We start from the raw sequence: 18,335 nt of genomic DNA, 5'->3' as shown, positions 1-18,335 counted from the left end.
TGGGGCTGTAATGAGTATATTACTCTTTTCATCCCATTCCAATTGCTTCTGCTCTTTTTAGCTAATGCCTATCTAATTACTGAATAGTATTACTTTTATTCAGCTATTTAGATGATAAAGCATATATATAGACCAAAGAACAATATAGATCACTTAATATTTATTACGTTTAAATGATTTTTTTCATATTACAGAATTCAACTCCAAAATAAGGTAATTAATGCCTGGTAAGTTGTTATTCACTTGCATTTTTCCCTCCTAAATTTTGAAAACAAACACCTTAAAAGACATGTGAATCGGTTCAGTGCACTTTTAGTGACTCAAAATCATGAGACAAAGACCACATTTATCCATTAAAAAAAAAAAACCTCGATATTTTAAAATATTCATGACATGAACTAAAATAAAGGAACAAATAAAATACTGCATTTTCACCACAATTGTTTTGGTAGATGACAGAATATTGTCTTGAATAATGCTCCTCTGCAGAGCGTCTGTGGCGCTTGGCATGCTTGGCACATTAGCACTTGGTAACTGCTCGGCCTCCATCTGCAGTTTTTTCAGAAGGACCCTTACTCGGGGGCCCACATTCTCCTGAGACTAATCTGCCTGACTCCACAGGGACTATTCTGGTGGGAGCCTGATCCTTCTTGCTCCACCTGCTCTTAAGGCTTTCCTGTCTTCCCTTCATTCTCCCCAGATTCACACTTGCTGCCACCTGCATTCTCAGCAAAGATGCCCAGCACAGAACTCACACAGCTGAGTCTGCCCCACAATAGCTCTCACTCCAGATGTGGCCCCTTTACTTGACTAAATTATGACTAGAAGGTAAAGAGACGATCTGCCCACAAAAATTGTTCTTCCTACTTCATAACCACATCTCCTACAATGCAAAAAAGGTTGGTGATGCCTGATCTAGAACTTAAAACATTAATTAGTTTAGGTAGAACATATACTGCTCTAAAGTTCTTTAAAATCTACTCTTTCCTATTACTGTTTGTTTTTAAAAACCATAAAAATATAAAAATGTAAACATTCTACTAAACATTTCAGTAGAAACTGTTACCCTACTTTCTATGTAGTGGGTTTAGAAAGAACAAAAGTGACACCATGTTCCCCTTGGCAGACCCCAAATCATGCTCCCAGCCCTAACCTACCATTACACATTTCCCACCATTAGACAGAGCTGTAGGCCAAGCATGTCTCTCATGACAACTGCTACTGTCACCCATGAACACCCTGTAACAAAGCGGCACAGTAGCTCACTGTAATCTCTCCCAGCTAGCTGTCCATCTGCTTGCTGGGCACCTTACATCCACTGCTCCACACCCAGCCTTGGTGACCATGCAAACACATGGAAGCAGGGACACAAAAACCAGAAGCACCTCTTTTGCCACACTCTACATTCCTTTGCAAAGTGAGAGGGCACTTCCTATCTCTTTGTCAGAGCATCAGCAGAACCAGGTAGGGTGGGAGGGTGCTGCTGACAGACGCAGGAATAAAGAGAAAGCTGATGAGTCTAGCCACCAGTGTCCACCACTCCCCCATCATTCACATTCCCTTCATCATGACACTGCTGGGAGCTTGAGGATGAATCTGATCTTCTATTCAAAAGAAGAAACCTACTCAGGAAATTCTAGCCACTTCTCATTGCTCTTGCAGCAAGGTTTCACTGTATGTTTTTCAAAAGCATGAAATTAACGTGTTATTTTTTTTATGAGTAACTTATAAATTAATTTTTTTTAATGCTGCTTTTGTTTTTAGGGAGAGATATGCTAAACACAAATGACTAATGAACTCTATCAGCTTTGGGGAATCTCCTCAGCATCTTTATCAGCTATGATTAATAATGAGATAACCTAAAACCACAATTCCACACCCAGGTGATAAACAGTACCAATTAACCAGAGTACTAACTGCAATGCCTTAAAACTATATTACCTGAATAGTTTCCATGGTGAAGTATCAGAAAAAGTGAAATAATAAATATTTTCCACAGCACCATAAGGTTTTATAAAATACTATTTCAGTTTTTAACATTAATGTATAATCTCAAGATTCTGGTCTATCATTCATATTAGGCTTAACCTCTTTTCTGACAAAGGCCATATATATAGGCACAACTATAACATAAAAATCATATATTTTACTGAAGAACCTGTATGGTATACTTAGACAGTCACTCTTCTGGTTGTATCCATTGAGTACTAGTGGATTCAAAGCCCAGGAAAGATGGTTTTGCCATTTATACTCTAATCACAAATTTTAATTTGCCAAAAAAAAAAAAACTCAAGTGGAAACTAAGATATTTGCCATAACTGAAAAGTCCTTTTATACCTGTTTGCTTTAGTACTGTGTGCTCTTACAGGTTTTGTTTCTATACAATATTTTGTAAATGGCTCTGAGTTTGTAAAACAAGAATACAGTGATTCATTTTGAATTTTAAAAATAAACGCAAGTGGAAAACAAATTTTATAGCCTAACTGTCTGCAATTATGTGTAACAAGTTACCTATAATAAAAACTGTACCGGGCTTCCCTGGTGGCGCAGTGGTTGAGAGTTTGCCTGCTGATGCAGGGGACATGGGTTCGTGCCCCGGTCTGAGAGGATCCCACATGCCGCGGAGCGGCTGGGCCCGTGAGCCATAGCCGCTGAGCCTGCGTGTCCGGAGCCTGTGCTCCGCAACGGGAGAGGCCACAACGGTGAGAGGCCCGCGTACCACAAAAAAAAAGAAAAAAAAAAAAAAACTGTACCACAGATTGGATCCCCCCAATATCCAACATGCTCATGGATCTCCTGAACTATTAGTGTGTGCTGTGTCAACTTAGTTCAATACTGATCTAAGCAAAACATTATTGAAAGTAATGACTTGCCTACCAAATAGCATACATTGCATTCCAAAGCCAAATCTGAATTCAATTTGGGATTATTAAGTCCATGTCTCCCCTCCACTAATGCAGAGAACTGAGACTTGGATTTACTATACATCAGGCAGCACTAGAGTAAATCTGCTATAAAATTATTTATAACAAAATAAATATTTTCAGTCCCTCTACACTAAGTGATATATAAATCATTAGCAGTTTATAACATTAGCTTAGGTCACTGTTTTAGGACCCAAACATACTGTACAATCCTGAGTAAAAGGTTAGGGGTACAGTTTCTTGGGGATCTTTCTTGATCAGGAATCATAAAGAAAACACATAAAACCACACTTATAATAATCCCCATTTTCATTAGAAGTACCATGAGTCCTTTTTACTTTGGTAAATAAGTTTATCTATGTAAACAATTTATTTTGAGGGAGTAAAATATAAGCAGAGCTTCTGCTAGGATCCTTCCATCACCTTTTGACACTGATACAGTAAATAATCAGGAAGAGTAGAGCAGGAGGATCTGAACCACAGGGCTAACATGTCACCATGAACTCGGAAATGCAGCAAGCAGGGGATGGATGGGAGCAGCTGACAGGCCAACAGCCCTTCATTGCCTACAGCAAAACAAAGTGAGAAATTCTTTAATACAAAAAGACTTCAACAGACATTTCTACAAAGAAGATATACAAATGGCCAATAAGCACATGAAAAGATATTCAACATCACTGATCATTAAGGAAATGCAAATCAAAACTAAAGTGAGATACTAGTTCATACCCATTAAGATGGTGATTATCAAAATAAATAAATAAATGTTGGTGAGGATGTGAAGTAACTGCAACCCCTGTGCATTGCTGAATGTAAATGGTGCAGTTGCTGTGGAAAACAACACAACAGTTTCTCCAAAAATTAAATATAGAATTACCATATGACTCAGCAATTCTACTTCTGGGTATCTAACCAAAAGAACTGAAAGCAGGGACTCAAACACAGATTTATTTGTACACCCATGTTCAAAGCAGCGTTATTCACAATAGCCAAAAGGTGGAAGCAACCCCAGTGTCCGTCAAAAGATTAATGGATAAACAAATGTGGTATATTTGTAAAATGGAACAATATTCAGGCTTAAAAAGGAAGGAAATTTTGACACATAATATAGATGAACCTTGAAGACATTATGATAAGTGAAATAAGCCAGTCACAAAAGGACAAATATTGTATGATTCTGCTTAGATGAGGTAACTAGAGTAGTCAAATTCATAGAGACAGAAAATAGAATGGTGGTTGCGAAGGGCTGGAGAGGGAGGGGCAATGGGGAGTTAGTGTTTAATGGGTACAGTTTTGGTTAGGAAAGAGGAAAAAGTTCTGGAGATGATGGTGGCAATGGCTGCACAACATGAATGTATTTAACGCCACTAATCTGTACATTTAAAAATGGTTAAAATGGTAAATTTCATTATGTATATTTTACCACACAGAAAAATTCTTTAATAAAGTCTGAACAACACACTTATCTGAAAGATACTCATAACATGAAATACAGCTCTAAGAAATCTGACACTTCTAAGAGTTGATTTGCTATCTGATTGTAAGAAAGCCCCTATAAACACAAGATTGCCTTTTTAGAACACTACAAACCTATAATGTCAACAACATGAAGTCTTAGTTCCTGTTGCAGGGCCTTTAAGGTAGAAGGCAGAGCAGCTTGTGATTCTGACATCTTCACATTTTGTTTCACATCATTTGCGAAGGATAACCAGAGTTTACCAAAGTCTTCAGTCGAGATTTTTAATGGCCTGAAAATAATTTTTAAAATTAGATTTATGTCCATTAAGAATGAAACGATTCTAAACAGACAAATACATTTCAAATGACTCATGGGAATAAAAAAAATCACTGTAAATCTAAATCCCACAAAATCTATGTTTTTTAAACCAAATATGATTAGAATACTTACCATTATCCTCCAACCTGAAGAAAATCTGAAAGCAAATGTTATTAAAGAACAAATGTCTTTTCAATAAATCACCCAGTTCTCTCTTTTTCTGAGTATTAGTCATTACAGTAAAATTTCACCAAGTAATTTCATTAATCATTCAAATATAAAACTTTTCTTTCATGCATACTTTAGATTTGGGGATGAGATACTCTATCAAAGTCATGTACAAGAGTAAGAATACAAAGAGTTAGCACCTTAAGCAAACTGGACCAAGAGAAAGGATCTTAATAAATGTATTTTTTAAATGGTTCAGGTGATTGAAGATCAAATAGTTAACAATGGGGTATCTCTGAGAGGAATTACAGGAAATTTTTATATTCTACTTATATTTTTCTATAGCATTTAAATCTTTATAACTATGTATTGAATTTATAATTAGGAAAAATATTTTTTTAAGACACAGAGGATTTTATTAATAAGCACAGAAGAACCGTCTGTGTCATACTGTGCTTCTTCAGGTTACTAATGCTCACCATGGGACATACCTTCATAGTCACAGAATGTAAGTTTTTTTTTTTTTTTTTTTTTTTGGGGTACATGGGCCTCTCAGTGCTGTGACCTCTCCCGTTGCAGAGCACAGGCACCGAATGTGCAGGCTCAGCGGCCATGGCTCACGGGCCCAGCCGCTCCGCGGCATGTGGGATCTTCCCGGACCGGGGCACGAACCCGTGTCCCCTGCATTGGCAGGCGGACTCTCAACCACTGCACCACCAGGGAAGCCCAATGTAAGTTTTTTGAAGGCTAGATTCTATCTTTTCAGCACCACAGGTATAAATAAATACTCTGACAGATTTATAAACATGTTCTTACTAAAAGACTTTAAAGAATGAGCAAAAATTACAGTAGTCTAACACAGGTAGATGTGTGAAGGTTAAAAAAATTTTTTACAGATATTCATTGGTATTCTGCATTCTTGGTTCAGGCAGGCTTCATTTTTAAAAATGTTTGAATACAGTATAATATATTCATAATACTAAATAAGAGCAGAAGGGTTAAAAGGTTGTTTTCAATTATTTGGGTAACTGCACAATGCTAGTAAAATACTAAATACTGTATGTCTAATAAAAGTTTAGTAACTTTGTTGAGCCATTTTCTTGCAGATCTCTAAAACTTTAATGAACAGACTTTACGAAAGAATTAATCAAATAAATGAAACACAAATGAAAAAAACTTTAAAAGCTTTTTAAAAAGTCAGGCAGAATCTTTGAAATTATTTCAGTTTAAACATTACTTTAATATTACTTTCTCTCGGAAGTTCTGCAAGATCACCAGCCAACTCGAACCTATATCAGGTCCCACACTATAATGGCCCATCATATCATTTACTTCCTGTTCATAGCACAATTCACAATTATACATGCATTTATGTGATTGTTCAATGTCTCCTCCCTAGACTGAACACTCCCTAAACGCAGAGGTATATGTAGTTTTGAGTTGTTACACTCCCTAGCACCTAGTACAGTGCTCTGTCCAGAGAAGAGGCCTAATAAATATTTGCTGAATGAAGGAATAACTTGAATTGATATTCTAAAAAATATTTACCTAATGAAATCTAATAGGGATAAGTTTACTGAAAATTCGAGCTGAACAGAATGAGTATCCATCACTTGATAATTTATAAAACCAGAAAGATTCCCTTCTGTAAAAGGTTTTTCCATCTGCACACTGTATTGAAAGTTTTTGGTGCTTTCTGCTTCTATTACAGGCAAGCAGCATCCAGGTTGCTCAGTGATCTGTAAATAAAAGTAATGTAAGTATTGAAGAAGGGATCAATACAGGCTATCATATGAATAACTATTTTCTATTTAATTGAAGTGGTACAAAAGCATACAATTGTGAGATGTTAATAACAAGCCACACCATGAAGATAACTGACAACTTCACCTGAGAAAAATTCACTAGCACAGACAATTAAGAAATAATAATACATAGGTCAGAATTATGTAACAAATGGTATTACAATGAAAATGTCTGTATGGTTTAACAACAACAAAAAACAGATTAAACTCTAGTCATGTGTCTCTCAATACTAGCTAGTACCAGTTTTTTTTTTCAATTAATTTATTTTTTTTTTGGCTGCATCAGGTCTTAGCTGTGGCATGCAGGATCTTCATTGAGGTATGTGGGATCGTTAAGGCATGCGGGATCTTTCACTGCGGCACGCAGGCTCTTCGCTGTGGTGCGTGGGCTTCTCTCTAGCTATGGTGCACAGGCTCCAGGGCGTGCGGGCTCTATAGTTCGCTGCATGCGGGCTCTTGTTGAGGCACATGAGCTCAGTAGTTGTGGTGCGCAGGTTTAGTTGCCCTGGGGCATGTGGGATCTTAGTTCCCTGACCAGGGATCGAACCTGTGTCCCTACATTGGAAGGTGGATTCTTTACCACTTGACCACCAGGGAAGTCCCTAGCACCAAATTTTTAAAGCTAGAAGAGTGCAAAAAAAAAAAATCTTTCCCTCTCATTCTCCACCCTTACTCAAGCTCTGGTGGTAAAGCTCAGACAACTGAATTGGGTTTTGTTTTGTGTTTTTAAGTTCCACAGGTGATTCTAATGCACATCTACAGTCAGGAACTTCTGCCCAGGTCAGGCCCAGGTAGTATCCCATTCAATATATTCTAGCTCATAGAATAAATTGGGTCAGTTTTCTCAGTCTTCCCCAATACATCTTTATTATGTTTCCTTGTCTCTTTTGAATAAATTTTTCCTACTTAAAATAATAAAACAATCTGTCACACCTTTCACTGTTTTTGCTAAAGAGGAAAGAAGGGTGTGGGAGAAATTTACAAGCCATCAGATGAGTCAACAGCAGAAACACTAAGTAATGTTTCTTACACTAAGAAACATTAAGTAATTCATTGTCTTACCTTGAAATTTTCTGCAGGAGCAATTTCTAAGTTAGCACTTTTCAGTTCTGAAGCACTCTTATTAAAAACTGACCAGACCATCAACAAACACTCATCTTTCCAAATTTTGTAAGAAGACACTGATATGGTTTCATTATTACAGACCTCGATAAGATCTGAATGCATGTGTTCAGTAGTTTCTTCCAACAAAGAAACAGCTAAAGAGACTTCATTGGCAACTGAGGCTGCAGTGGACTGAGGAGGGTGAAAAACTTCCATGTTGTTATCAGCAAACAAAGAGGGTGTAGACAGCCTGCAATTTGAGATTTTCTCAACCAAGGGCAGTTCTGTGAGTGACTCAGAATCTAAAAGTTCTGAATTAAGAGAAAATTTCTTTACTTCTTTGTCTCCTCTATCCTGCAAATGATCCAAATAATAGTCTTCTTCATAAGCCACATTTGATGAAGAACTAAAGGAAGAACAGGTCATATTTTGAGCAGTGGTTGTTTGCCCGTTTTTGGTTTCCTTGACTTTTGATTTCCTTCTGAACTTGTGAGAAAGGGTATCTGCTTTTCCTAGCTGCAAAGATAAAACATAATAATAGAAAAAGAAACCATTCTACTAAGTCATGAGTTTTAAACTATTTTTTTATAATTTCAAATGAGCAATGTACTAACTTGCTAAGGTTCTACCTATAAAGCATAGATTAACAAAAATTCAGAGATGAATAAAATGTTAAGCCCTAAAATTCTGACAGCTACATAACTTTGAACTAGTAAGCTAAATCTATTTCTCACTAGAAACACATAAAATCAGAAAAAGAAATAATGTCAAAAAGTCAATCATGAACAATTCTAAAAACCTGTTAGACTTAAGAAAACTAGAGTACAGAACTGCACAAATTAAAAACAGTGAGAAAGCTAGCCATTTTTTGAGTTTCCAGAGTTGTCCTGTAGAAGCTAAGATACCCTCAAATACAGGGATGGGTCAAACTTTGGTTCAGTAATCTATAATAATCCTGTTTTCATGACCTGTGAGTCGATAAACAGGGAAGAAAAACTGACTTCACCTCAAGAATCAGCTAGTGTGGCTTACTGGAACACACGGCAGGAAAGAATTCTAAAAGTAACTAGGGATGTTTGGTACAGACTCAGGAGATGGGAACAGCAAACTTGTGATGCTTGCGCTAAGCCTCCCAAGGAAATGTCTGTGAATCCATCTAAGAAGAGTGATGGCTCAAGTGCCCCCTTGCCTCACAAAGTTCTATGTAGAATCAGTGCAGCAGACTGGGTCTACTTTAAGTTCATCCTCCTGGAGGCTTTAACACTGAGTGGCCATCTTTCACACGATTCTAGTTAACCAGAATTCTAGCTCTCTTCCAAGTCTCAGCAGCTAAGTTTGTCTCTTACCTTTCAATTCAGAAGCCAAAAAACAAGAACTAACATTATATTAACATAAAAATGAAAACAAGTTGGGGGACTTCCCTGGAAGTCCAGTGGTTAAGACTCCACACTCCAGGTTTGATCCCTGGTTGGGGAACTAAGATCCCACATACCGCAACTAAGCCCATGTGCCACAACTACTGAGCCCATGTGCTCTACAGCCTGTATAATGCAACTAGAGAGCCCACACGCCACAACTAGAAAAGACCCATTGCAGCCATAATTAATTAATTAATTAATTTTAAAAGTTGGGCGTTTCAGGGGGAGGAGGACTTCCATTTCCAGTAGCCATGGGACTCGAATTAGATGTACATTAGACAGCTCAATATTGTTCCTCAGGTCACTGATGCTCTGGGTTGTTTTTTGTTTTGTCTTTTCTTTCTCTCTGTGTTTGATTTTGGATAGTTTCTATTACTTTGTCTTCAAGTGTATTATCTTTACTTTTTAAAATATTTATTTATTTATTTATTTGGATGTGCTGCATCTTAGCTGTGGCACACGGGATCTTCGTTGCAGCATGTGGGATCTTTTAGTTGCAGCATGCAGGATCTTTAGTTGTGGCACACGGAATCTTTAGTTGTAGGATGTAGGACCTAGTTCCCTGACCAGGGATCAAACCCGGGCCCCCTGCATTGAGAGTGTGGAGTCTTAACCACTGGACCACCAGGGAAGTCCCCGATCTTTTCTTCTGCACTGTCTAATCTGCTGTTAGTTAGAATTAACACAAGCCAGAAGACACCAGACAGACATCTTTGTTAAATTACTTAAAGAAAAGAAACAGTCGGTTTCCGCAGAGCTGGAACTCCCAGCTCGGGGTCTCTTCCCTCCGCCGTCACGGAACTGCCCCGGAGTGAGAGGGGAGGGCAGCCTCACTGAGGCTACCGGCTCTGGAGGGGCCCCAGTGGCCAAAGCCGCAACAGTCATGGGGACAGCGGGCCGGCCATGTGGATGAAAGGCTCTTGGTGCTGCAGCCAGGAGTCACTGCTGTGCCTCTGAGGTGCGAGAGCCAACTTCAGGACACTGATCCACAAGAGACCTCCCAGCTCCACGTAATATCAAACGGCAAAATCTCCCAGAGATCTCCATCTCAACACCAACACCCAGCTTCACTCATCGACCAGCAAGCTACAGTGCTGGACACCCTATGCCAAACATCTAGCAAGACAGGAACACAACCCCACCTATTAGCAGAGAGGCTGCCTAAAATCATAATAAGGCCACAGACACCCCAAAACACACCACCAGACATGGACCTGCCCACCAGAAAGACAAGATCCAGCCTCATCCACCAGAACACAGGCACTAGTCCCCTCCACCAGGAAGCCTACACAACCCACTGAACCAACTTTAGCCACTGGGGACAGACACCAAAAACAACAGGAACTACGAACCTGCAGCCTGCAAAAAGGAGACCCCAAACACAGTAAGATAAGCAAAAGGAGAAGACAGAAAAACACACAGCAGATGAAAGAACAAGGTAAAAACCCACCAGACCTAACAAATGAAGAGGAAAAAGGCAGTCTACCTGAAAAGGAATTCAGAGTAATGATAGTAAAGATGATCCAAAATCTTGTAAATAGAAGAGAGAAAATGCAAGAAACATTTAACAAAGACCTAGAAGAACTAAAGAGGAAACAAGCAACAATGAACACCACAATAAATGAAATTAAAAATACTCTAGAAGGGATCAATAGCAGAATAACTGAGGCAGAAGAACGGATAAGTGACCTGGAAGATAAAATAGTGGAAATAACTACTGCAGAGCAGAATAAAGAAAAAAGAATGAAAAGAACTGAGGACAGTCTCAGAGACCTCTGGGACAACATTACACGCACCAACATTCAAATTATAGGGGTCCCAGAAGAAGAAGAGAAAAAGAAAGGGACTGAGAAAATATTTGAAGAGATTATAGCTGAAAACTTCCCTAATATGGGAAAGGAAATAGTTAATCAAGTCCAGGAAGCACAGAGAGTCCCATACAGGATAAATCCAAGGAGAAACACGCCAAGACACATATTAATCAAACTGTCAAAAATTAAATACAAAGAAAACATATTAAAAGCAGCAAGGGAAAAACAACAAATAACACACAAGGGAATCCCCATAAGGTTAACAGCTGATCTTTCAGCAGAAACTCTGCAAGCCAGAAGGGAGTGGCAGGACATATTCAAAGTGATGAAGGAGAAAAACCTACAACCAAGATTACTCTACCCAGCAAGGATCTCATTCAGATTTGATGGAGAAATTAAAACCTTTACAGACAAGCAAAAGCTGAGAGAGTTCAGCACCACCAAACCAGCTTTACAACAAATGCTAAAGGAACTTCTCTAGGCAAGAAACACAAGAAAAAGAAAAGACCTACAATAACAAACCCAAAACAATTAAGAAAATGGGAATAGGAACATACATATTGATGTTGATAATTACCTTAAATGTAAATGGACTAAATACTCCCACCAAAAGACACAGACTGGCTGAATGGATACAAAACCAAGACCCATATATATGCTGTCTACAAGAGACCCACTTCAGACCTAGGGACACATACAGACTGAAAGTGAGGGGATGGAAAAAGATATTCCATGCAAATGGAAATCAAAAGAAAGCTGGAGCAGCAACTCTCATATCAGACAAAACAGACTTTAAAGCAAAGACTATTACAAGAGAAAAAGAAAGACACTACATAATGATCAAGGGATCAATCCAAGAAGAAATAACAATTGTAAATATTTATGCACCCAACATAGGAGCACCTATGCAAATACTAACAGCCATTAAAGGGGAAATCGACAGTAAGACATTCATAGTAGGGGACTTCAACACCCCACTTTCACCAATGGACATATCATCCAAAATGAAAATAAATAAGGAAACACAAGCTTTAAATGATACATTAAACAAGATGGACTTAATTGATATTTATAGGACATTCCATCCAAAATCACAGAATACACATTTTTCTCAAGTGCTCATGGAACATTCTCCAGGATAGATCATATCCTGGATCACAAATCAAGCCTTGGTAAATTTAAGAAAATTGAAATTGTATCAGGTATCTTTTCTGACCACAATGCTATGAGACTAGATATCAATTACGGAAAAGATCTGTAAAAATTACAAACACATGGAGGCTAAACAATACACTACTTAATAACGAAGTGATCACTGAAGAAATCAAGGAGGAAATTAAAAAATACCTAGAAACAAATGACAATGGAGACACGACGACCCAAAACCTATGGGATGCAGCAAAAGCAGTTCTAAGAGGGAAGTTTATAGCAATACAATCCTACCTTAAGAAACAGAAAACATCTCGAATAAACAACCTAACCTTGCACCTAAAGCAATCAGAGAAAGAAGAACAAAAAAACCCCAAAGTTAGCAGAGGGAAGGAAATCATAATGATCATATCAAAAATAAATGAAGCAGAAATGAAGGAAACAATAGCAAAGATCAATAAAACTAAAAGCTGGTTCTTTGAGAAGGTAAACAAAATTGATAAACCATTAGCCAGACTCATCAAGGAAAAAAGGGAGAAGACTCAAATCAATAGAATTAGAAATGAAAAAGGAGAAGTAACAACTGACACTGCAGAAATACAAAGGATCATGAGAGATTACTACAAGCAACTCTATGCCAATAAAATGGACAACCTGGAAGAAATGGACAAATTCTTAGAAAAGCACAACCTGCCAAGACTGAATCACGAAGAAATAGAAAATATGAACAGACCAATCATAAGTAATGAAATTGAAACTGTGAGTAAAAATCTTCCAACAAACAAAAGCCCAGGACCAGATGGCTTCACAGGCTAATTCTATCAAATATTTAGAGAAGAGCTAACACCTATCCTTCTCAGACTCTGCCAAAATATAGCAGAGGGAGGAACACTCCCAAACTCATTCTACAAGGCCACCGTCACCCTGATTCCAAAACCAGACAAAGATGTCACAAAGAAAGAAAACTACAGGCCAATATCACTGATGAACATAGATGCAAAAATGCTCAACAAAATACTAGTAAACAGAATCCAACAGCACATTAAAAGGATCATACACCACGATCAAGTGGGGCTTATTTCAGGAAAGCAAGGATTCTTCAATATACACAAATCAATCAATGTGATACACCATATTAACAAATTGAAGGAGAAAAACCATATGATCATCTCAATAGATGCAGAGAAAGCTTTCAACAAAATTCAACACCCATTTATGATAAAAACCCTGCAGAAAGTAGGCATAGGGGGAACCTTCCTCCACATAATAAAGGCCATATATGACAAACCCACAGCCAACATCATCCCTAATGGTGAAAAACTGAAAAAATTCCCACTAAGATCAGGAACAAGACAAGGTTGCCCACTCTCACCACTCTTATTCAACATAGTTTTGGAAGTTTTAGCCATAGCAATCAGAGAAGAAAAGGAAATAAAAGGAATCCAAATCGGAAAAGAAGAAATAAAGCTGTCACTGTACGCAGATGACATGATACTATAATAGAGAATCCTGAAGATGCTACCAGAAAACTACTAGAAATAATCAATGAATTTGTAGCAGTAAAGTAGCAGTATACAAAATTAATGCACAGAAATCTCTTGCATTCCTATACACTAATGATGAAAAATCTGAAAGTGAAATTAAGAAAACACTCCCATTTACCATTGCAACAAAAAGAATAAAATATCTAGGAATAAACCTACCTAAGGAGACAAAAGACCTGTATGCAGAAAATTATAAGACACTGATGAAAGAAATTAAAGATGATACAAATAGATGGAGAGATATATCATGTTCTTGGATTAGAAGAATCAACATTGTGAAAATGACTGTACTAGCCAAAGCAATCTACAGATTCAATGCAATCCTTATCAAACTACCATTGGCATTTTTCACAGAACTAGAACAAAAAATTTCAGTTTGTATGGAAACACAAAAGACCCTGAATAGCCAAAGCAATCTTGAGAACGAAAAACGGAGCTGGAGGAATCAGGCTCCCTGACTTCAGACTATACTACAAACCTACAGTAATCAAGACAGTATGGAACTGGCACAAAAACAGAAATACAGATCATGGAACAGGATAGAAAGCCCAGAGATAAACCCACACACATATGGTCACCTTATCTTTGATAAAGGAGGCAGGAATGTACAGTGGAGAAAGGACAGCCTCTTCAAGTGGTGCTGGGAAAACTGGACAGGTACATGTAATAGTATGAGATTAGAACACTCCCTAACACCGTACACAAAATAAGCTCAAAATGGATTAAAGACCTAAATGTAAGGCCAGAAACTATCAAACTCTTAGAGGAAAACATAGGCAGAACACTCTATGACATAAATCACAGCAAGATGCTTTTTGACCCACCTCCTAGAGAAATGGAAGTAAAAACAAAAATAAACAAATGGGACCTAATGAAACTTAAAAGCTTTTGCACAGCAAAGGAAACCATAAACAAGACCAAAAGACAACCCTCAGAATGGGAGAAAATATTTGCAAATGAAGCAACTGACAAAGGATTAATCTCCAAAATTTGCAAGCAGCTCATGCAGCTCAATAACAAAAAAACAAACAACCCAATCCAAAAATGGGCAAAGACCTAAATAGACATTTCTCCAAAGAAGATATACAGATTGCCAACAAACACATGAAAGAATGCTCAACATCATTAATCATTAGAGAAATGCAAATCAAAACTACAATGAGGTATCATCTCACACCAGTCAAAATGGCCATCATCAAAAAATCTACAAACAATAAATGCTGGAGAGGGTGTGGAGAAAAGGGAACCCTCTTGCATTGCTGGTGGGAATGTGAATTGGTACAGCCATTATGGAGAACAGTTTGGAGGTTCCTTAAAAAACTACAAATAGAACTACCATATGACCGAGCAATCCCACTACTGGGCATATACCCTGAGAAAACCATCTTTCAAAAAGAGTCATGTACCAAAATGTTCACTGCAGCTCTATTTACAATAGCCAGGAGATGGAAGCAACCTAAGTGTCCATCATCGGACGAATGGATAAAGAAGATGTGGCACATATATACAATGGAATATTACTTAGCCATAAAAAGAAACGAAATTGAGTTATCTGTAGTGAGGTGGATGGACCTAGAGTCTGTTATACAGAGTGAGGTAAGTCAGAAAGAGAAAGACAAATACCATATGCTAACACATATATATGGAATCTAAGAAAAAAAATGTCATGAAGAACCTAAGGGTAAGACGGGAATACAGACACAGACCTACTAGAGGATGGACTTGAGGATATGGGGAGGGGGAAGGGTAAGCTGTGACAAAGTGAGAGAGTGGCATGGTCATATATACACTACCAAACGTAAAACAGACAGCTAGTGGAAAGCAGCCGCATAGCACAGGGAGATCAGCTCGGTGCTTTGTGACCACCTAGAGGGGTGGGATAGGGAGGGTGGGAGACGCAAGAGGGAAGAGATATGGGAACATATATATATGTATAACTGATTCACTTTGTTATAAAGCAGAAACTAACACACCATTGTAAAGCAATTATACTCCAATAAAGATGTTAAAAAAAAAAAAAAAAAAAGAAACAGTCAACCTCAGGTTCACAGCCCAGAGAAAATACTTTTTTAAATGACGGTGAAATAAAACGCTAAGATGGGAAGAGAAAAAAAAAATCCTTAACCCCTACAGTGAACTATGTAAAAAAATTAACTGAAAATGGACCACAGACCTAAAAGCTAGTTAAAATGAAACACTCAATACAGCCTAGATCTATGTAACTGAGAACTTTAAACACTAGGAAAGTCAGAAGAGAATAGGATTGCTAGAGAAAAGCAGCCATGCAGAAGGATTTACAGATGAAGCATATCCAGTGCCAATCCTGTCTGCTTTGCCCGAGTGAGAGAGGAAAAGTTGGGGATGAGGGGTAAGAGAATACATGCTAATTTTATGTAATTATTTGCTTCCCCTCCTTTCTGCAAGGTGCCATCTGAGTTATAGCTCCTCACAGAATTCATGGCCCCATAAAACAGGGAAATAACCTCTTTTTTTTTTTTCCAATTATTCTAGTTATAGCTGAGGAGACAAGAAAAATGTAAAGGGGTAACCCAAAAAGGATTTAACCTAACTTAAATAGAAAAACATCCTAATTACATTTCTGATTTCAAGCCCACCAGAAAAAAGTCTGGTAATTAATTTATCACCCTGAATGTTGTCCCAGGAAATACTCTAAGTGAAAGCTATGCACTTCGTTGAGAAGGCAGGAATCCTTCAACACCAGCAATGAGGTTCACAAATCAGGGCTCCATAAGCCTGGATGCACTCTGAACTTGATGCACTCTGACTACTGAGAACTTGCCCTATCAGTGCCAGATCATTCTCTGGTACCCTCAGCGCGGCCTGCTGGAACAGCTCAAAGACCCAAAATCAGTCACTCTGCTGCTGAACTACAAATGCTGACTGAAACAGCATTAAGATACTTATTAATACTTTTAGGCTGAATTTGCTTTTTCTCAGAAATGAATATCAAGTGAAAAAAGTGGGGTCTGGAAAAGAAAGAGATACAGGCAAAGAGTGTAGCCTAGAGACTGGCCTAGTGTTGACACAGATGAAGGGAAATTCCACCAAGGGAAATGGAGGATGAAAGAATTATGATGATGTAAAACTGAAGAAAATATAGCTCTAATCACAGTTTTGCACTAGGTGGGATCATCTGCCCACCAAACAGGAAATTACATGTGGAATTCTCAGATACTCAAAAATAGCACTTGTCCTTCACTCCAGTTTTTTATTTTTTTACTAAGAGAATAATATATCAGCATAAAAAGTTTTGAAAATAATAATCATAATGTCTGAATATAATTTTCATTTTTGTATAATTCCTTTCAACCTCAATATACTTTTACTTAACAGTTTTAAGCAAGGTATAAGTAAAACTTCATATTCTGCTTTTTTTGCTTAATAAGTATTAATTTTACAATGCAATATTTATCATTTTTAATGACGAAGTAATAATCAGAGCTAATATAATTTATGTACCAATTCTCCTGTTAGGATATCAAAATTGATTCCTCTTTTTCACTATTAAAAGTACCATTTTAAGAAGTACTTTTTCCATAGACATATCAATATTGTTGAACTATTACTATTGGTAATATTTCCATCAAGTCCCCTTTCCACTGAGACCTGTCCTCTCCACCAATGGGGGTGAGAATACACATGGTCATATTTTTAACTTAATTTGGACCCGGACTCTTGCCCCAGCTGACTGGACTAAAAAGAATACCTGACTGAAGCTGAGCCAATTAGATTTTCTCTTTCAGGAATATAAAAGGTATGTCACTGGTGGCTCTGGAGCTGGGGAAGCCATTCCTACCATGTGTATAGATAACAGTCATGAGCTTTTGTAGGGCCACTTTTTTTGTTCAAAACAGGGAACACAGATTCTCAAAGGAATATAACTGACTACTTACCAAATTGATTGTACTTTCTGATCCTAGCCCAACAAATAATGATGATGCCAGCAGCTGCTTTTCTTTCTCTTCTTTAGATTGGGTAAGGGCTTGAGATTGATCGTTTTTTGTTATAATTTGATCTACATTCTCCATTATTATATTCTCTTGAGGGACTGGCAGAGCTTCTGTTTCATCACCAGTTTTGCTTTCCTTCTTGGGAAGATAGCCCTCTTTCCCCCACAATTTCTTTATACCTTCCAGCTTCAAGCTATTTGTCCTAAGGAGATTGATAATGAAATCAAGTCAATTTAAATAATTGCTAAATACTTACCTTCTTGAGGCGTTTTTAAAAACACATCATTGTCACGACCTTTTAGAAATAGCTTTCATATTATATTCTATGTGCCAGAAATAAAACCTAGATCTTTAGATTTTATTTTAGTTATAGCCAACCTCCCCTAACTCTCCAGCCAAAAGATTTAAGGCAACAGAACTCTAGACTTAGTTAAAAATTTCAGATTATTTAATTTTCATTTAATTCCTTGAATAAGATGTCCAAAAATAGAACTACTGTAAATCAGTTCCTTTCACCTATTGACTTTTCAAAAATACCTTTAATTCTGATGGGTTAAAGATCAGAAATGATATAAGTTTCATACCTATAATCACTCAGTGAAGGAATTAACACTACATAAATTCACTACATAAAATCCTGTTGAGAGCAAAAAAAAAAAAAAAA

General features: G+C 37.6%; 1 protein-coding gene across 12 annotated transcripts in view; it reads right to left on the bottom strand.

Annotated features, from left to right (window-relative positions):
• The window catches only part of AP4E1 (adaptor related protein complex 4 subunit epsilon 1), a 105,698-nt gene that overhangs the window by 33,541 nt on the left and 53,822 nt on the right, over positions 1–18,335 (bottom strand). For 9 of the 12 annotated variants that reach the window (XM_073800992.1, XM_073800990.1, XM_073800991.1 and 6 more), the window contains 5 exons: positions 17,615–17,873; positions 7,737–8,294; positions 6,418–6,608; positions 4,515–4,672; positions 3,348–3,490 (listed from right to left, as the gene is read on the bottom strand). In XM_073800992.1, the coding sequence (XP_073657093.1) occupies positions 3,348–3,490; positions 4,515–4,672; positions 6,418–6,608; positions 7,737–8,294; positions 17,615–17,873 (1,309 nt within the window). Of the gene's footprint in view, positions 1–145; positions 3,491–4,514; positions 4,673–6,417; positions 6,609–7,736; positions 8,295–17,614; positions 17,874–18,335 lie in introns of those variants that run through there. The other 3 variants (XM_019929445.3, XM_019929496.3, XM_073800994.1) reach the window with 3 other exon arrangements.

The sequence above is a fragment of the Tursiops truncatus genome, chromosome 2 (assembly GCF_011762595.2).
Source record: "Tursiops truncatus isolate mTurTru1 chromosome 2, mTurTru1.mat.Y, whole genome shotgun sequence".
In the NCBI taxonomy this organism is placed as follows: domain Eukaryota; kingdom Metazoa; phylum Chordata; class Mammalia; order Artiodactyla; family Delphinidae; genus Tursiops; species Tursiops truncatus.
The sequence above is the reverse complement of the archived record's forward strand: the minus strand, read 5'-3'. Positions and strand labels throughout refer to the sequence as shown.